This window comes from Xenia sp. Carnegie-2017, unplaced genomic scaffold (assembly GCF_021976095.1).
Source record: "Xenia sp. Carnegie-2017 unplaced genomic scaffold, XeniaSp_v1 HiC_scaffold_25, whole genome shotgun sequence".
Classification (NCBI taxonomy): Eukaryota; Metazoa; Cnidaria; class Anthozoa; order Malacalcyonacea; family Xeniidae; genus Xenia; species Xenia sp. Carnegie-2017.
Window position 1 is genome coordinate 5,134,593 of NW_025813488.1, and position 20,426 is coordinate 5,155,018.

The window sequence follows — 20,426 nt, forward strand, 5'->3', positions numbered from 1 at the left end:
TCAACAAACGAAAATACCGGAAGTCACAAGTTCTCTGTTCTCAGACACTTTGGACAGTTGGATTCAAGGACACGAGAATAAAGAATGTCAAGAGGAGTGTGTCAGTGTGGTCTTTGTTCACTGTTGGCTGCCAAATCCACTTAGTAATCAAAGTCCACCTCATGAAACTAAATAGACAAGCATTAAACCAATTCATTCTCGGAAAGTCTGAACAATTTCTGAAAAATTTGGGTTGTACCAACACCTGTGGTTATCTTTACGTCTGGTGCGGGTACGGTTCATGGTGCGGGCAAATAGTCCTGAAAAAACCAAGATGGCCTCTATTTTAGAGCAATACGAAAGTGAGCTCAAAAGCAGTGGAAATATCCCGTCAAATAGGCAAATTTTGAGTGATGAACCGGTATGTCTAACACTGGTAATAAATATCTTTATCTGCAACAGCATAAGCGACATCATGCGAAGCTGCCGAAGCAAATTAATTTATCTTATATTTGCTAATCTATTTCTTTCTGATAAGATTTTTGACTTCAGATTGCAACTGGCTATGTGGATTTCACAGATGATGCACCGATGTTTCGTAGGGAAAAAAAAAATTTCAGGTAATCATGAGAGGTTTGCTGTCGACTATGTTTTCGTGTTTGCTTTGGAGTGGTGGTGATGTAATGTATTTATTTTTACCAGACCTCCTGCAAAAATCATAGATATATCAGTGTGCAACTCAACTGTCATCATTGCTTTGAGTTATTCTGTGATGAGACTAAATCTTGTCAACACTGATAAAATTGAAGGTAAGTGTTAGACATGTGATGATATTTTGAAATTAAAATCCATTGAAAACTCTTCCTTTGAGAAGAAGAATATATAAGAAAAAATGTTTTAACAAACACATCTTTTAAAGTTTGGATTGAAATTTAATTTTACATTGATGTTTTTGAATTTATTTAGAGATAGAAGTGTCCAAGCGGAGGATGTTGTGTATAAAATATTCCAGGACCCTACTGCTAGACATATCATAATTTGTTTACAATCTTTTGAATCCCTTTACCTTGCAAGGACAAGCAAGAAAGTAAAACCCATTTCAAAATTAAAGGTATTTCTATGATGATTTGACCATAATTATTTACGTTGATGCATTATGCAATACTTTATCAAGGCATACAGTTAAGAGACAGGATTAGATGAACATTGCATTTTTCCTTATAGGGTCATCTTATTGAGGCTGTGGCATGGAACAAAACGAGACTGAATGAGACTACTACACAAGCAATTTTGATTGGAACTAGAAAAGGTTGGATCATGTAGTTTTTTTGGGAAAAAAAATGATAAATTGCTTTATAAAAAGGTTAAGTAACATTTAACAAGGTTAAACAAATGATGTTCCATGACAAACATATCATTCTCTCCTCCTGGAGGTAGCTTTTTCACTGATTAAATAATATCATTAAAATATTCCAGCTGTGAGAGAATATTAATTGAACATTGTAAAAAGATATTTAAAAATCAATGTTTTTGACACTAGATTTATATTTTTGTGACATGTTGCCAGTGTGAACAGTCTTTTACTTTATAGGATTGATTTTTGAAACTGAATTGGACAATGAGGAGAAGTTCTTTCAGGCTGCTTTCGAGAAATATTGTAGACAGGTAGTATATGATCATCATAATAGTTAACATTTACAATTTTTTTGGTATGCCAATGTTTCATTTTAGTTTGTACTCTGACATTTTACTCACTACCATTAATCAAACAATCTTTAAACAATTAAATTTTTAGCTGCACAATATCAATAGTGGAGTGAACAGAGCTGAACCAATTACTGGAATGGTGTTTGAGAAATTTCCAAGATCAGATCGAACTTTTGTTGTGATGGTTACAACGTACAGGTAGAATAAAAAAGCTTTAAATCAAATGAAAAGAAAAAAATGTTATTTCAACATAGATCTCAAAATCTGAACTCATTTATTCATGCAACCATTTGAAAATATGCCTGTCAACTTATTTTTATCCAGCCGATTGTACCATTTTATTGGTGAAGTTTCATTGTCCGAGCCGCCCTTATTTGTTCCATTGTTTTCTCAATTTGAAACAAGTCCTGGTAAGGGAAATGGTTGAATAAATTAGGTTCTAACTATTTGACTAATATGATGTAAGGCTTGTATAGGACATGTATGACATAAACATAAGAAATAAGTTTGTAAATGTGTAAAACAACTAGTTTAATTCTTACTGTTAAACTTAACAGCAAGTTTCATTGAACTACCATCTGAAAACCTATTGAGGAGTCAATTAGCTTTGTATAATGCAAAAGCAAGAGGGACACCATCATCATTTGCATGGTTGACTGGTAAGTACTTCATATAATGCAGTGATCTTTCACATTTGCATATTGGAAATGTTTTTTTTGTTGTATAAATTTGAGTTATATGATGTTTGCAATTTAATTCATTCGTAAATTCTCTTTATTTCGTCCAGGTCCTGGTGCCTACTGTGGAGGACTAAATTTTGACTCATTACAGGGTAACAACACTAGCATTATATCAAACGCAAGGCTTTTACCTTACGTCACAGCTGATGGAGAAAGTTCCAGTCCTCCGTTGGCGCTTGCTCTGACTGAATTTCATGTTTTACTTTTGTATAAAGATAGGTTAGTTGAACCCATCTACTAGATAAGTGAGTTTAAAGTAGGTGTCAGAATTTCGTTTTTGTGAAGGCGCAAGCCGGTGGTGTCTGTTAGAGAAGGACTGGAGTTTACTAGTATGTTATGGTAATTGTTGAGTTACTAACATTTTGGGGAATGTACGTATTGGTTTAGTATACACAAGTCTTGATGTTGCCATGAAAAGTTGCTTGCAAATTCCGAATTTCGACCTTGGTTTGGCCAAGAAAAAAGGACAGCTAAAATTTGAATCCTGTCTTTTTTATACTTCATCACTTTCCTTCGTCAAACGTAGAGTTGCGTCAAAAATGTTTCTTATCTTTTACTAACTAACAAAGGCCTCAATACCCTCCCCCCCCCCTCAGTAGATTTCCTATTCAGTCATGAAATTATGTTAAAAGATATGTCCCCATGCTTTACTTCGTGTTATTTTATCATTTAGGTTTGAAGCCGTGTGCTTATTGAATGATCAAATTGTTTTTCAAGATTTACTCCCTGAAAGAGTATGTGTATACGTTTATCATTCCATGAACTTAGAACTATTGTTTTTGGGGGGGCAGCCAATTTATGTGATTCAACATTACGTCATTTTCTATAATATTCAATATTACGTCATCTGTTGTATTCAATAGCTTTATCGAAAACATTTCAGTTTGGGGAAATGCGAGGAATGGTAACCGATCCAGTAAAGAAGACAATATGGATTTTTTCAGTCAATGCCATCTTTGAATACCACATTAACAAAGAAACAAGGTTTTGTTTACCTGATTATTGCAATTTTTTCATTGTGCCTGCAAGGAACGATGGGAATAACGTATTGTATTATTTTGCTGCAACACAACATGTCTTTATTTTTTCAGACATGTTTGGAAATTATACTTGGAAAAGGGGATGTTCCAAGAAGCTGAAGAATATGCCAAGGTTAGGCAACTAGTTCATGTCACAACAGACATGTGCATTTTTTCAACTTTTGTGAGAAAATTGTTTTGTTAGACCTATTACTAGTGACATTGGAACTGTTCTTCGTAAACCTTTTACTAGTAACATTAGAAAAATGTAGCTAAAATGACGTACCATTTAGTCGTGTTTGCTGAATTTCTCTATTGATATTTTGTTGAATTTCTGGAGGGAGGGGAGGGGGAGTTTGCTTTGTTTATTCGTGTTCTGTTGTTATAGGACAATCCTTTGCATATTGATGAAGTATTAAGAAAGAAAGCAGAGAACTTCTTTAATGAAAAACAGTAAGTATTTTCATCTTTATCGTAGATATTTCGGTGAATTTGTATTGTGTGTCATGGAAACAGTTCATGGAGTAATGATATTATCGATATGTGACTGTAAAGGTTTGCTAGGGTTATGAAGGTATTGTTGTAGTGTTCTGGTTAATGGTTTGTCACATAATTCGTGTAAATGTTACATTTCATGCTGGATTGTAAACATTATTTCATGTAACATCGTTCATTTTATTTCAAGATACCGCCCTTCTGCAGCAACGTACGCCTTAACTCAAGCATCTTTTGAAGAAGTTACTTTGAAGTTTATTCAAGTACCTGAATCGGATTCGTTGAAAGTTTTTCTTGTAAAAAAATTGAACAACTTAGACAGCAAGGTACAATGCATTACTTATTTGTCCTTTTCTTTTAATTCTTTGATATACTTGTTGCGTTACTAATTACCTGCTTTAATGCCTGGTTTAAAATCAGATTATACTGCTGGATAACAAAAATGTCACAGCTTGCTGCATTCTTATGACATTCATTTGTTAAAACAATCACTTGTCTTGAGTAAATATATTTTGAAATGATTCACATAATTTGCGATCCATTCTTTTTATCATCTTAATGCTCGTGTATGTAGTTTATTATCGATTGTTGCCCTTTTCAAGAAGAATGTCTTGTGAGGAAAATGGGTATCGGCAAATAGCAACTCTTTTGTTAACAAAAGTCCACGATTCACATTGCCCTATTAAAATGAGTAAATTCATGACAAAAGGATGCATTGTTTGTAGATAACCACTTTATATTGATGAATTGCCTTCGAGACAGCTACAGTCAGTAATTCTATTGTATAATCCACACTGTGTGCAATGTTACTATTTTCCAGTCCGTGTAAAAGATGATAAGTGTTTTCTTTTTTTACGTAAGGATAAAACTCAAATCACCATGCTTACCATATGGTTGGTTGAACTCTATCTTAATGAACTGGGAGAACTGAAAAATGGTGGGGCTGAAAAACAATCGGAATTCCTGTCTGTTCAGGAAGATTTTAGAAAACTTTTAGCAACAAGTAAAGTGAAGGTATATATTGTATATTCACAGCTTAATCCCTATATACTCATAGATATGTCATTAATATTTTACAGATGTCTTTCGAAGAGAGTAAACAAACGGCGTATGAATTAATTGCCAGTCACGGAGACGTTGAGAATCTTATCTTTCTTGCAATGTTAATGAAAGGTATTTTTACGCATAGCAACTGGAATTCAATAAATAAGCTACCAGCTCATCTTTATTTGTTCATACATTAAGGATTGTCGTCATAACACGTTTTATACCTGGGCTAGATAACCATTCTGATGTAATTAAACTTATTATCCAATGTTAGATTTTGAGCGAGTAATTCATCATCACATTCAACATGACGATTTTGGAGCAGCTTTAGATGTTCTGAAAAAACAGGTAAACACAACCTGTAAAATTTCGTTCACTTAATCTAACATTCATCTTTGTATATGAAGTGTTTTCGATATGCTTATCACTATGTAATGTTAAAACATTCGAACGAAATGGTGTTGACCGTAAAACACAGATTTTGGTAATTTGCAACTTTTTCCTTTGAAGAATGAACCAGAGCTGTACTATAAATTCTCTCCAGTTTTGATGCAACATATTCCGGAAGATACCGTCAATGCTTGGATTGACCAAAACAAAAGACTTGATCCAAGAAAGCTCATTCCTGCTTTGATATATTACGAGCAAAAGGAGGACAAGGCTCTGGTAAAGTGATTGGTTGCGTACACCTGAGAGTAGTTAGGTGCAGAAAGAGACCAGTTAGTTGCAGAAAGAGACCAGTTAGGTGCAAAAAGAGACCAGTTAGGTGCAGAAAGAGACCAGTTAGGTGAAGAAAGAGACCAGTTAGGTGCAGAAAGAGACCAGTTAGTTGCAGAAAGAGACCAGTTAGGTGCAAAAAGAGACCAGTTAGGTGAAGAAAGAGACCAGTTAGGTGCAGAAAGAGACCAGTTAGGTGCAGAAAGAGACCAGTTAGGTGAAGAAAGAGACCAGTTAGGTGCAGAAAGAGACCAGTTAGGTGAAGAAAGAGACCAGTTAGGTGCAGAAAGAGACCAGTTAGGTGCTGAAAGAGACCAGTTAGGTGCAGAAAGAGACCAGTTAGGTGCAGAAAGAGACCAGTTAGGTGCAGAAAGAGACCAGTTAGGTGCTGAAAGAGACCAGTTAGGTGCAGAAAGAGACCAGTTAGGTGCAGAAAGAGACCAGTTAGGTGAAGAAAGAGACCAGTTAGGTGCAGAAAGAGACCAGTTAGGTGCAGAAAGAGACCAGTTAGGTGCAGAAAGAGACCAGTTAAGTGCAGAAAGAGACCAGTTAGGTGCAGAAAGAGACCAGTTAGGTGCAGAATAAAACCAGTTAGGTACTTTTAAAGACTTGGGTGCGTATGAAATCAATTAGGTACCTACACAAACATGTGTGTTTGAATATATATCAAGATTCGAGATAAGTTAATGTTTGTTCCCAGTTAGAAAGTGATTGATTGCTTTTGGTTATGATTCTTTGGGAAATTTTACCATTCATTATTTTTAGATCGAACAAGCGGTTCGTTATTTAGACTTTTGTGTTGATATCCTTGGTGTACAGGATCAAGCCATTCACAATTACTTACTTTCCTTGTACGTCAAGCAGAAGGAACACGTATCTCTAATGAGATATCTACATTTACAAGGGCAGGTAGGCATTGGGTGTGGTATAAAAGAGGGAAAATACTCATCTATTCTTTGAACATGAATTTATTCCCTGCAATATTTAGATCAAACTAAACCCCTCAACCCATCAGAGAAACTGCGATAGCACGACATTGTTTAGATAATGAATGGTTTGGTGGTGCATGTGGTTGCTTCTTGATAACGAAGTGCAATTTTTTTAGGATAAAGATGAAGTCAGATACGATTTGGAGTATGCATTAAGATTATGTTCAGAAAATGAACTTAAGCAGGCATGCGTTCATATTTACAGCACGATGGGCCTTTACGAAGAAGCTGTTGACTTGGCGTTGATGGTTAGTCTTTCATTTATGATTCTTTATTGTCATTATCTGAAAAGTGACACCATGTGGATCTACTACAAAACCAAGAACCATGAACTCAGACAGTTGCTCTAGTCGACTACTACGCATGCTAAGATAATATTTTATTAATAAGTGACCAAGTAAGTCATTCACTCTTAAAGTAATGCAAGTTTATCCAGTTGGTCGTTGCCATGACTATGAACTGGAATAATTGATCGACGAGCTGAATTCGCACGGGGAGATGCATTAGGATTTCTCTTATAATTTGTAACTAAGCGAGTTATTTACTTTGTGTAAAAATAGTTGTAGCCTTATTTATACAGCGAGCGAAAGAGCTCGTTGATAATGAAATTCTCTGGCTATGACTTTTTTTAACACTTTTTTTGTTTTTAGTTTGACGCCGATATGGCAAAATTCCAGGCAAGTAAGCCAGAAGAGGACGAAGCTCTACAGAAGAAGCTTTGGTTGCGAATTGCGAGACATGTTGTTGAAAAAAAGGAGGATGTCAAAACGTTTGTATTTCTTGTCTGAAATATACGTTTGATGACGTACATAGATGGTGATAAACTATAACTTCTGTCAGTGTAGCTAGTGATGAATGAACAATAGAAAACAAGAATAGTCTTTACACTGCCTAAAATATATACTGAGATAACGTGTGTCAGTGTAGGTAGTGGTGAATGAACAATAGAGAACAAGAACAGTCTTTACACTGCCTAAAATATAAACTAAGATAACGTGTGTCAGTGTAGGTAGTGATGAATGAACAACAGAGAACGAGAATAGTCTTTACACTACCTAAAATATAAACTAAGATAACGTGTGTCAGTGTAGGTAGTGATGAATGAACAATAGAGAACAAGAATAGTCTTTACACTGCCTAAAATATACACTAAGATAACTTGTGTCAGTGTAGCTAGTGATGAATGAACAATAGAGAACAAGAATAGTCTTTACACTGCCTAAAATATACACTAAGATAACTTGTGTCAGTGTAGCTAGTGATGAATGAACAATAGAAAACAAGAATAGTCTTTACACTACCTAAAATATAAACTAAGATAACTTGTGTCAGTGTAGGTAGTGATGAATGAACAACAGAGAACAAGAATTGTCTTTACACTACCTAAAACATAAACTAAGATAACGTGTGTCAGTGTAGGTAGTGAAGAATGAACAACAGAGAACGAGAATAGTCTTTACACTACCTAAAATATAAACTAAGATAACTTGTGTCAGTGTAGCTAGTGATGAATGAACAATAGAAAACAAGAATAGTCTTTACACTACCTAAAATATAAACTAAGATAACTTGTGTCAGTGTAGGTAGTGATGAATGAACAATAGAGAACAAGAATAGTCTTTACACTGCCTAAAATATAAACTGAAGATAACGTGTGTCAGTGTAGGTAGTGATGAATGAACAATAGAGAACAAGAATAGTCTTACACTACCTAAAATATAAACTGAGATAACGTGTGTCAGTGTAGGTAGTGATAAATGAACAACAGAGAACCAGAATAGTCTTTACACTGCCTAAAATATAAACTAAGATAACTTGTGTCAGTGTAGGTAGTGATGAATGAACAACAGAGAACGAGAATAGTCTTTACACTGCCTAAAATTTAAACTAAGATAACTTGTGTCAGTGTAGGTAGTGATGAATGAACAACAGAGAACAAGAATAGTCTTTACACTGCCTAAAATATAAACTAAGATAACTTGTGTCAGTGTAGGTAGTGATGAATGAACAACAGAGAACACTATTTAAAATTTAAACTAAGATAACGTGTATCATTGTGGGTAATGATGAATAAAAAATAATATAATGTGCAATTATACACTTAGAGCAATGCAAGTTTTAAATGATTTCAAGCAGATCAAAATTGAAGACATACTTCCGTTCTTTCCAGATTTTGTGACGATTGACCATTTTAAGGTATTGTGCTGAATGTGCGCTGAAATTATTTTCATTTGTTTTTTTATTTGTTTGTTTGTTTTAAGGATGCGATTTGTTCGTCCTTAGAGGAATACAATAAACACATCCATGAACTAAAAACAGAAATGCAAGTTAGTATATAAAATGTAGTAATATGTTTATATACGTACAATTGTTGATGCTATTTGCTCAAATATTGAAATATCGATGGTCTATGGTCTTATTTGTCCAGATTGGTGTAATCCTGAGAAGGACTGTTGGTGGTATAGACTTACGTTTATAATAATAGCTAATCTTTATTGAGGATGCCAACATCACTAAAAAGTGGTTTACAGAGGGGTCCTCTAAAAAGTAACTAAATATAATATAACTACTTAAAATAAAAAGAAAGAGAATACAAATCAAAAAATATGAAGATAAAACTACATCATTTGAAAATTAACATGCTAAAAACGAAACTAATTAAAATAGTGCTTTTTTGATACCACGCTTAAATTGGCTTAAGGTGGGCACATCTCTTAGGGAAAGGGGTAAGGCATTCCAAACGTCCGCTGCAAAATTTATTGTTATCCAGTGCCCCCATCTTCTGTGTGCGAATGATTTGCGGATATTTCGCTTTGATCGTGTATTATAGTTATGATAGTTACTGTTAAAACAGCAGTGAAAAGTGTACGTTTAGGCATCCTTAGCAGAGTCATCGTTCAAGATTCAAGCGAGGAGAAAAACGCTCACACCTCAGGACTATACTAACCTGGACAATATACATACACAAGCATGTAATGATACTTGCGGGCTCAAACCACTTAGTACTTTGTGTTTTATGCAGGAAGCGACTGAAAGTGCCGAAAATATTCGTCAAGATATTCAGGAAATGAAAAACAGGTTTAATAATGACCAACTGACTAACTATAACTAAGTAAGTAACTATGGTGGAAAAATTTACTCACTTTTATTGATTTTTAACATTAGATACGGTGTTGTGGAGGTAGATAAGAAATGTTTGCTGTGTTTACAACCATTGCTGACCAGATCATTCCACATTTTCCCTTGTCATCATGCATTTCATACTGACTGTCTTGTCGACGAAGTTTTGCTTCATCTTAAAGGACGACAGAGGTAATTTTGGCTACGAAGTCTCATAAAGCTTTACCCTTTTATATCTTTGCTTTTAAAATCTCTTTGAATTTAAAAATATATCGTCTTTTTTTACAGGAACAGACTAGAATTTTTGAAAAGAAAACTCTTTCGAACAGACTACGAAGGCTCACGAAATGCTGGTCGTAACCGAGAAAATGATCCAATAATATTACCTGAAGATTCGGTGGAAAAACTAATGGTATTTTTTTATCATGCAATATCGACGATATCATGTTGATAATGAGCTGTTTTTAAATACTATATATTTTGTTTTATTTTTTTTCATAAAGAATTGTATCGCTTGTTTTTACATGTAGGCAGATCTTGACGAACTTATAGCAAACGAATGTATCTTGTGTGGTGAACACATGATACGATCAATCGATCAACCATTTATTACTCAGGATGAGTATGACGAAGTTGTAAAAAGCTGGGCTTGATCCTTGGATTTTAATCTCGCCTACATTTTCTTACGATGTTGGTTCATAACGAGTTGATTCAGGTTGAATATCGCTGGTTGTTGATAATGTCAAATAAATTAGGTGAAATAATGTAATATATAATTCATTTGAGGAAATTACTGAATCATAAATTACTGTGCATTTACGTTTTTTCCTCTTTTTTTTTCTTTTGTTCTAATTTAAATATAAAGCGCATTCCCTTTAATGTTCTTTATTTCACATCGTTAACTATATTGATGTACATGCAGCTATTACAAACAAACAAAGAATCCGGTTAATCTAAAACTGTTAGGACCAAAATAACCTAATATACTTTGTTCTTGTGTTTGGTTGTTTGTTAATTCACATCATTAACTATATTGCACCTTTCATTTTATTTTCTTATCTTAACTTTCACATGCAATATTGACTTGTACATTTACTATTACAAAGTAAACAAAGCTTCCTCAGATAGCTCTTGCATGTACAAAGCATTTCTTCAACATCTTTAGCACTTGTCTGAACTTACCCTTGGATCATAGTAAGGTTTTATCATTAATTTGTTTGGTTTTTTGGGATAAAAATCTTGTTCTCTTTTATATTGTATTTGTCAAATGCTGGCATGTACTGCAATAGAGTATGCATGGTATTATGGAACATATAGATAGCTGGTACATTTAACGTGTTGGTACCTATGATATGCTGGTACATATGACGTGGATGGTACATATAGCTTGTCGATACAGTGCATATACATAGTGTGTGTATGTGAAGGTTTCATCGTTTAAAATTTTAAGCATATTTTTTAAATCTGATTTCTATAATCCTCTATAAAATGGCTGTAAGGTTGACATTCATGGAAATATGAACATCATTACATCCCCTGACTGACAGCACCAAAATGAGTAGTTTCCGTCTTTCCGGTTGTTAGCGAGTTTTGCCATTTGGCGCATGTGTTTTAGGACTTAATCTCTATTCTATGGTATAAATGAACAGAACTGTAAAAGCAACAAGTAATATTTTTATATCGCCACTATGGCGAGTGGTGGCCGTAAACGACGCCTTGCCTGTACGTTAGACGGTGATGTCTTGGAGAAACTTTCAATGAAGTTGAATCCTCGAATGCTCATGAAAGACTACCAATCATTAGCTGGACGTTTTAAATATACCTATGATTACATTTTGAATTTTGCTCGTGAGAGAGATCCAACTTTGGCGTTGTTAAATCATTGGTGGACGGCCAAACGAGGAAAAGAAAAAACCGTTTCTGTATTGATTGAACATCTTTCAGCAATGGAAAGGGACGATTGTGTGGAGTTATTACAACCTTATGAATTTTATTGTAAGTTTATCTTTATAAACTCTTCGTATTTTCAGATAATTTTCATCACGATTGAGTATTTGTTTGAGTTCATAGAATTGTGGCTCTGGTTACCTATGAAATTTTTGAGTATATTCCCTCGATGAAAAGTTTACCCATACATATGATATGTGTGTGAAATTTTATTAGATTATTTTAGTGAGGTATATGTTCGATCTCGTGGACTATGAATACTGCGCATTTGATATTTATGATAACATGCCCAGACATGTTACAGCTTATATTACTTAACCTGTGAGAATGTTTGTTTACGAAAAGCTTAGTTTTACAATGAACTCGTGGTAAAATTACGTTTACAACTGTCATTTCAGTTGTATGCAAGTATTATTTTATAAAATAAAAGAATGAACGATATATTTTTTGGTTTTTTTAGGGAGTCTATACAAAAATTATATCCTGTAGCTATTTTAGCTTATCATTTAGAAGATTGTCAAATTCCTGTGCTCATTTTTGAAGATAAGATTTTGTCTTATCTATATGAGTAACTTAATTATCTGATCTGCTAGACTAGTTCCAATTTTGCGTTTACTGAATTATGTATGTTTGGCAATATTTGCTTACAAGTTGGAATGGAGCGTTAAATATTCGCATTATTTTCAAATGTATTTTACATGTGAGACTGAATATAAACATTTACTTATCTATGTTGAACAAATGTGTATTTCGCTGCTCAAGACTTGCAATAAGTTATAATCGGCTGTAACAATTCTCTTCGCGTGAATTCATTGAGTTATCCCATCATGTATTTTTAAAACATGTGCGAATAATTACCCCGAAGCGATTCCGTCTGGGTCAACCGTCTTTGTCAGATTTGCTTTTTAACGGAACGGCTTTTTTTAATGCTATAAGCCAATTTTTTTATTTCTTCCCACAGTTTATTAAACGTTTTTACACTTACCATGAAAGTGATAGACGTCATGCAATGATTTGCTTCTTTTGGAATGTAATTGTCACGTTTTGTACACAAAAAATATAACTATGATATTTAACTTGATGTTATTTGTTGTTAGCGTAGCAAATTCGACAAATTTGTTACAACATCATGAAAAGAAATTTCGACGGGAAATTTTTGTGTTAATGTTATATAATTGTCTTGTATTGACAACACATGTACTGATGTCTACACAGCTTTTAGCCAATCAGTATTTCTAATTCCATTTTGAAATTCAATTTAGTTAACAAGTTGTACACTAATATTTTTCTTAAGAAAAGAACTTCAGCTTGATGCATTGGACGAAGGAATACATGCATTTTTGCTTTGTTAATTTTGATTTAAATCATTTTTATTATTTTGTAATGAATAATTTTTGAACTTTTTAGCTTCACATGAAGCACTGGAACTTGACGAAAGACCTGTCATTCCTGGTGCACCTGGTAAGTTAGCTTATAAAGAATTGTTATTGTACTTCACACAAATGCTGTTCTTTGTATCAATTTGTTTGTTTTTGTAGACATGAACATCAACCCCTATAACCCACACTTTCCTGCATACGAACATAACCAGCAGACGTCTAATTGTACGTATGAATTGCAAAGTAAGTATTTTGTCAAAGGATCAATCTGCCAAATTTCATGAACTTGTGAAAATTAGAATTTGGTTGATAATGTTCGTATGTGTTGTGTTCTGGGAGGAAAAATTTTCTCATTCAATTCAATTTTAGGATTTAGGAAAAGTGTCCGATGAATCTAGTAGAATATTTTTTCAAACTAAAAAAATGATCAAATTGTAACAATGGAAACAAATGCACCAACTGATATGAATTTACATGGGAAATCTTAAGTATAATAGATGTTTCAATTTTGGGAGATAGTAAATGGCAAAAGTTTAATGATTACCTAATGAACCCAAAGGAGACTGAACACCAGTCTTATTCAATGTTAGCTTCACCAAATCATCCCATTCAATATGAGGATCCTCTGAAAAATGCAAGTGCACCAGAAGTTAGTCTGATTGACTGCAATGAAAATCATTCGTTTCCTTTTGATGAACTCAATCAGAGAATGGCCACCATGCAATTGGTTCAACATAGCAACAATAATTTTTCTTGTAAGTGCTAGACTTCAGAAAACTTGCTAATAAACATTATTTAATGATTTGTTGGAACCTTGCGCAAAGCATCATTGATTTCCTGTGGAACATTCTTGTCAAATAAGAAGGAGATGAAAATTGATGTACCATGTTTTTTTTGTGTGCAGTAGATGAACCAGCAATGAAGACATTGACTACTACAAATGTTCATTACCCTCAAAGTAAGTCAAAAATTGAAGAAATAAATCATGATGGAAAAAAAAACAAACTGATCAGTTATAAATTTTTATCTTTTTTATAGGTTCCTCTAGTTCAATGGACAGTTTACAATTTGAAAAGCATTTCTTGGAGTATGAAAATGGTTTGTATATTGTGTGTTTTGTACGAAACTTTGTTGCTGAGTTTCAACATGAAACAAGTCTATACACAAGAAAATCAAATTATTGCAGAACATTATTCTTGATGAAGAGACTAGAGTATTTAAATACTAAATCACCAATGTTAGATTATTTGTGATCAAGACATTAGACTGGAGTATTTGTAGAGTCAAGTTTCAACATCAGATCACTTATAATGAAGAAACAAGACATGAGTATTTAAAGACTTTAGTTTCAACATCAGATCACTTATAATGAAGAAACAAGACATGAGTATTTAAAGACTTTAGTTTCAACATCAGATCACTTACAATGAAGAAACAAGACATGAGTATTTAAAGACTTTAGTTTCAACATCAGATCACTTACAATGAAGAAACAAGACATGAGTATTTAAAGACTTTAGTTTCAACATCAGATCACTTACAATGAAGAAACAAGACATGAGTATTTAAAGACTTTAGTTTTAACATTACATCGCATCAAATAAAGAGACATTAGACTGGAGTTCAAAAGATCTCAAATTTCAGCATTGATAAGAAAATTTCCATAGCAAAACAAGTTTTATCTTGTGTCTTTTTTTTATGACATTCTCCGAAAATGCCAATGCATCCAATCTATTCTTCAAGCGGCTTTCCTCACTCTGACATGCCCAAAAGTAATACCATTTTTCACCCCACTGTTTCTGACGAGCTTCATGGTGCAACACGTGATCTTACAGTAGAAGGAGTGGCCTCCAGACAACCACGTGACGAAGCATCTTTGGACCCAGCAAAGCATGATGACTCAATGGGAATGTGTAGGCCTGGAGGACATTACACAAGGACAAGTGCATATTCAAAGGTTTTTTCAGGAACTAGTATTGATTACGAAAGAAGAATACCAGCAGAATCCAATTCTGTAACAGGTTTGTCTCGAGCTTTGCTTACATTTAAGCCTTCAAAGCGCTGTGATTTGTGTTTGAAGTTTTTTAACACGAAGTTTCTTTGTGATGTTGTTGAGATTATTAAATGCAATAATGACATAGATTTAAATGTACTTCCTCCAAGTTTCATTGTGTTTATATTGATGGACTGGAGTGTTGAGTAACAGGGGCGACGAATATTTCCTTTTTGAGTTAATCCAGTATGAAAAGTTCGTAACATTTTTTTTGTGTTGTATGAAGTTGCTGCAGATAAAGTTGCCTTAGTTATTGGTAATCAGGATTACGCACATCACAAGTTGCAAGGGTTGTTCTACCCTGAAAAAGATGCTCATGACGTAACTGATGCCCTTAGAAGGTTACAATTTAAAGTAAGTGATATCGCTTAATTCATTTTGGTTAAATTTTCACAACACAAAGTCCATTATTTCAATTTTGTTTGTTCCTGCACGCTTTCTAGTTCATCATTTGTGTATTTAATCATGCCTTTTGGTACAATTAGGTTATTTCTCTGGTGAATTTGACTTTGAGTGAAATGAGAACGGCCATGTTAGCGTTTTGTTGTTTACTAGGTAAGTAAAGGAACAGTATATTTATTGAAAGGAAATAATATGTTTTAAGCTGACCTAGTTTTTAGCCTTTTCACTTACATTTTTGTTTACTTTAAATTTTTATTGCGTGGATGTTCATTGATAAACAGCATTTTTGCTCTAAAATCTATCCTGGTGAAGTTGAGTTTCAAGCTTGTACGTAGTGAATGTTTTGCTTTTATTACAACAAAGCAAACGTCTAGTTACTTCACAAACGTATTTTTTGGGTGTATTTTCTTCTATGTAAAAAATTCGTCAACGACTCCATTTGTCTTTGAGTTCTTTGTGAACCTATATACGATGCAATGTTTTCATAGTGCTACAGCCAGGTTGAACTGGTTTCACAAAGTTATGCTACTTCACAATTTTTTTAGAAATTTTTAAATAATGTTTTTTCATGTAGGTCGCGGAGTTTATGGTGTTGTGTATTACGCTGGTCATGCCTATGAGGACAATGGGGAAAATTACTTATTACCCGTTGATTCGGATCTCAAATATAATCGAGACCAAAGTTTACGTATTCAGGAAATACTTGAAGAGATGCAACAATGTGACACTTCTTTAAATCTCCTCATAGTTGACGCTTGTCGCGTGAGGTGAGTGATAAAGACCAGTGATCTATCATTTCAGCGTAAACGTTATTTATATAGCTTCGCAGTTGCAACATATCACTTCATTTCATTGCAATTTTTAACTGCAATCAGCGAAAACGAATTTTTTTGCTGGATTTTTCACAATTAGGTTTGTAGAACCATGAAGTTGATGTAGCATTAATGTAGTTCAACCAAATGGTTTTGCTCTGCCTTTATTCCAAACTTTCCTTATTGTTAATGAGTACATATATCGTGCAGACTTTTTCATATTTGTGGTACATCATCAAATGTGAACACTATGTACAAATTTACTACTAATTCTTCTTCATTCATTTTTGTGTTTTGAAATAAGATTATAGTCACAGGACTGCTTTTTGTTAAATAGTTTACCTAACAAATCTGGCATAAACATACCCCGCATCAAACGAAGTGCCCGAGGAAACAATATATTTGCTTATTCTTGGTAAGATATACAGTGTCTTTTTTTTTTGATTGTTTGTTCTGTTCTGTTTGGGCTTCTCGTCGAGTCAAGTCTGTTGAAACTCGAGTCCTTGTGAAATGAACTCCAGTCTAATTTCTTTATCCACAGTGATGTAATTTTAAAACTTGAGTCCTTTTCAATATCAGTGTGTTGTCTTCATGACGAGTGACGTGATGTTAAAGTTTGAGTCCTTATGAGCCCTACTTTGGTGTTTATTACGAGTGATTTGGTGTACAAACGTGAGTGATTGTGAATTCCAGTCTAGTGTCTTCATTTGGAGTGATGTGATTTTAAAATAAAAACCTTTTATACTCCAGTTTAGTGTCTTCATCATGAGATATCTGTCTTATTCACTCGAGCTTAGTATATTCGCGTTACTGACCTCATGTTTAATGTATCTCAATTTACTTATAATTAAACTTTTCATTAACAGTTGCAGCCAACAAGAATGTTTGGAAGAAGCTAACTTTCTCAATGGCATGTATTGCTCTCTTTTGTTGGAAAGATTATGTGAAAATCGTAGGATTGAAAGTATTTTAATGGACGTTGCTACAGGTAGTTTATCATATCCTGCATCTAGACCCAGATGTTTTATATCTGTGATGGGGATGTCGTTTTAACGTTCTTTGCCCATTCTCGTTTATGTCGAGCTTCTTTTAGTATTTTGCTTTAAAAAATCACAAAAAACGCATGATTATTTCTTCACGTTTCTTTTTACATATTTTCTAATCTGCTATTATTTTGTCGGCAGACTATTCGCGAAAGTTTACTCTTTCTCAGCGACCATGTTTGGAGACAGATGCGATGACTGATTTCAGACTAACTGATCCCATACAATCTGGAATAATGGAGGAGGAGTTTGAAAACCGTTGCCATCGCTGGTTGGAAGCTCAGCGTAAGTTCTTGGATGAGGAATTGTCTCTTAGACTTCCGAAGACTACGAGAAAGTGTACACTATGTTAATATTAGCTTACAACTAGTTTACAACGTCTACAAGAAATCTAAAACAAGAATACTAGCTCACGAAATCACATAATCAATCATTCGTTTCTAACAGTGGAGACAAGACAAGCCATTGGGAGGACATTTTGTAATTTCAATTTTCTTTATCTTTTTGTCATATCTTTATCTTCTAGAAGTAGAAAATAGGCCCTTTCTCCCTCATCTCTATTTTTACAGCGATGAATGGTAGACGTATTCTACTGATATTATTTAAATTATATTTTTGACCAGGTGAACCGAGGGAATTTTCTGTTTCGGCAGCAAGCCTTCAGATCTCATTGCGTTTTCAAGCTCGTTTCAGCAACATCCTTCAAATTTGTGTGACTACGGAAAAGAAGCTTGAAAATGTGATTGACGAGTTTCATCTGTCACTGGAGGCAGTTCATGTGAGTAAACTGTAGGCTAACAGGGTATTTTTTTAATTTATACATTTTTCTAATATATACATTTTTTTAATATATACATATTTTTCTAAATGTGATTATTTTTCTCATTATTTTAGCCTTTACGGTGTGTGTTGAAGGCGTGTGAACGAACCACAACTGATAGCGTCATTTGCTCCCAGGTGTTTGAGCTTCAAAACATTCAAAAGCACATCAAACTTCCGGTGCGTGAGAAAGATTTGGGCTTTATTGTCACACACTATGATGTCAAAAATACTTTAGTTAAATTATCTTTTGATGAACCTAAATTTGTTTATATACTCCAGTTTAGTGTCGTCATTTTGAGTGATTTGATGATAACATCTTGTCCTTGTTACCTTAGTGTAGTGTCTTCATTTGATATTGTAACATAAGTCTTTATATGTCCCAGTCTAGTATCTTAGTCAGGAGTGATCTGATGTTTGAATTTGAGTTTTCATGTAATCTGATCTTGCGTAATCAAGATAAATGATAAATTTTTCAATGGATTTCTTAACTACTTCTATCTGGTGTGAAGAGAGATCTGAAATGTACTGCAAACTTATATTGTTGTACACCCAAATTTTAATTGTAAACTTTTTCTTATTTTCTCTAATCAGGGCTCTGTCATACTCACCCTCAACGCGATGTTTAAAGAAAACAGCAAACTTTGTCATTATAATAAGGAGTTTGATCTTGGATGGCCTTTGGTTTCTTCTATCACGTGTTTATGGGATCGTTGGTTAAATGGTGATCAATGCAAGAGCACTACTGTATAGAATGTTCAGGTCATATATTGTGGCAAGATTACGTCACTTATAGGATGAGAGGAGGATAGGCAGGTTGCAGCGAGAAATTTTGATTTACAGTACTGTGTGTTTCATTTTGTACACGTGATCGTAAGTTTTCTACACGTGATCATCAATTTACTTGATTTGTATAAGGTACATAAAATATCAAAGTAATTATGTCTGAGTGAGAATTTCCACAAATAATCTCATCTATACATATTACTTTAAGCACCAAGTTCAGCTTTAAAGCATTTTAATGGAACTACGGCATGACTAACCTTGGACAAAAATTATCAAAAAATTATCTAGATGATTTTTAGAATATATTTGGTCAGCGATTATGCTTAAACAAATGTCATTTGTCCAAGTTTACGTTCAACTGTACTCGATGTTTTATAATTACACATGTAGAATGACCATTTTACATTTGTATAAAAAAGGTGTAGGTTTGTGAGTGTAAATGTATATGCGTGTATTTGTATGAATATGTATATGTATGTATGTTTATGTATATGTATGTATGTTTATGTATACGTAGGTATGTGTATGTGTGTGTGTGTACACAAATATGTGTAACGCATATTCTATAATTTAGAAAAATTTAGTTGATGACTGGTCATAGTTTATCAATGGTATCCATTGAAATTTGTAAATAATGAAGATATATTATTTTAAGATATATTTATATTCTATACATTAGAAGTATATTGTATGGTTGAACAGATTCATCTATGTAGAGAAGACGATGTTCTTTGACATTGACCTCATGTGGGATTTCAAATATTTTACATATACAATCCAAGAGACTGGGGAATAATATTTATTTAAAGTTCTATGGCAGTTTTTGCACCATCTTTCATAACTGCACGATTTTCATAGTCACGAAGACTATTTGTGAATAAGTATAAAGTGCTTTTCTCTATGGGTAGAGTAAAAGCTACCCATTCAGGTCCTTGTCCAAAGAATGATGCAGGGATTCGTTGTTCGAAGTTTGAATGGCGCATATTTTGAAGAGGTGTGAAATCTTTTGCTTTAAAGCTTTTGTTGTCTTACGGAGGAAGTAATGATGTAAAATTATAGATAAGAAAAAAATTTGTTTCAGAATGTTCAGCATATAAGTACATGAAACTCGAAATTGATGATATCGACAAGAAAGCGTTAAAACTTTGAACAAGGAACTCCTGTATGTTTTTACCATTACTAGCTATGTTTTAAGGGCAAAATTAGTATTTACTTCAACTCTTTTTAAGAGCAAGGCTGAAAATTTCAAATAAAATTATTTACATTGAATCTCGACTTTTTGTATGCTTACACAGTGAATTTTTCGTTTAACAACTGCGGCAGAATTGTCTGGGAGATATATTGAATAAAAGTACCATGATTCGGAATTCTC

At 33.7% G+C, this 20,426-nt stretch overlaps 2 protein-coding genes across 4 annotated transcripts; both read left to right on the plus strand.

Annotated features, from left to right (window-relative positions):
* The first annotated feature begins 10 nt into the window (after nt 1–10).
* Nucleotides 11–10,632, plus strand: LOC124453680 (vacuolar protein sorting-associated protein 18 homolog). The gene is made up of 28 exons (XM_047004504.1): nt 11–400; nt 532–599; nt 682–792; nt 946–1,090; nt 1,204–1,288; nt 1,571–1,644; nt 1,775–1,884; nt 2,011–2,096; nt 2,244–2,345; nt 2,474–2,645; nt 3,100–3,160; nt 3,310–3,410; nt 3,518–3,578; nt 3,834–3,898; nt 4,131–4,266; nt 4,802–4,954; nt 5,020–5,113; nt 5,262–5,335; nt 5,498–5,653; nt 6,470–6,613; nt 6,810–6,941; nt 7,344–7,462; nt 8,799–8,889; nt 8,955–9,020; nt 9,716–9,771; nt 9,859–10,005; nt 10,102–10,225; nt 10,344–10,632. Exons 1-28 carry the CDS (start codon nt 281–283, stop codon nt 10,464–10,466), a joined length of 2,976 nt encoding a protein of 991 aa, XP_046860460.1. The 5' UTR covers nt 11–280; the 3' UTR covers nt 10,467–10,632.
* Nucleotides 10,633–11,341: 709 nt separating this feature from the next.
* Nucleotides 11,342–20,323, plus strand: LOC124453229. 3 transcript variants are annotated; one of them, XM_047003997.1, is made up of 17 exons: nt 11,342–11,808; nt 13,168–13,221; nt 13,299–13,382; nt 13,730–13,894; nt 14,044–14,097; nt 14,178–14,237; nt 14,975–15,059; nt 15,114–15,160; nt 15,419–15,546; nt 15,678–15,747; nt 16,169–16,361; nt 16,744–16,821; nt 17,273–17,394; nt 17,591–17,734; nt 18,073–18,227; nt 18,344–18,448; nt 18,863–20,323. In XM_047003997.1, the coding sequence occupies exons 1-17, from the start codon at nt 11,502–11,504 to the stop codon at nt 19,019–19,021; spliced, it is 2,010 nt and encodes a 669-aa protein (XP_046859953.1). In that variant the 5' UTR covers nt 11,342–11,501; the 3' UTR covers nt 19,022–20,323. The 3 variants fall into 3 exon arrangements, with proteins under 3 accessions (XP_046859953.1, XP_046859952.1, XP_046859955.1); XM_047003996.1 differs by having other exon boundaries at nt 14,975–15,160; XM_047003999.1 differs by lacking the exon at nt 13,730–13,894 and having other exon boundaries at nt 14,975–15,160.
* Nucleotides 20,324–20,426: the final 103 nt, after the last annotated feature.

Bases quoted from the DNA above. Each gene is read 5' to 3' on its own strand.
- LOC124453229 (XM_047003996.1), top strand. From the start codon at position 11,502: ATGGCGAGTGGTGGCCGTAAACGACGCCTTGCCTGTACGTTAGACGGT. The intron at 15,547-15,677 runs GTAAGTGATATC...TGGTACAATTAG, and splicing joins TTAGAAGGTTACAATTTAAA to GTTATTTCTCTGGTGAATTT. The intron at 15,748-16,168 runs GTAAGTAAAGGA...TTTTTCATGTAG, and splicing joins AGCGTTTTGTTGTTTACTAG to GTCGCGGAGTTTATGGTGTT.
- LOC124453680 (XM_047004504.1), top strand. From the start codon at position 281: ATGGTGCGGGCAAATAGTCCTGAAAAAACCAAGATGGCCTCTATTTTA. The intron at 401-531 runs GTATGTCTAACA...TTTTGACTTCAG, and splicing joins AAATTTTGAGTGATGAACCG to ATTGCAACTGGCTATGTGGA. The intron at 4,267-4,801 runs GTACAATGCATT...TTTTTACGTAAG, and splicing joins TGAACAACTTAGACAGCAAG to GATAAAACTCAAATCACCAT.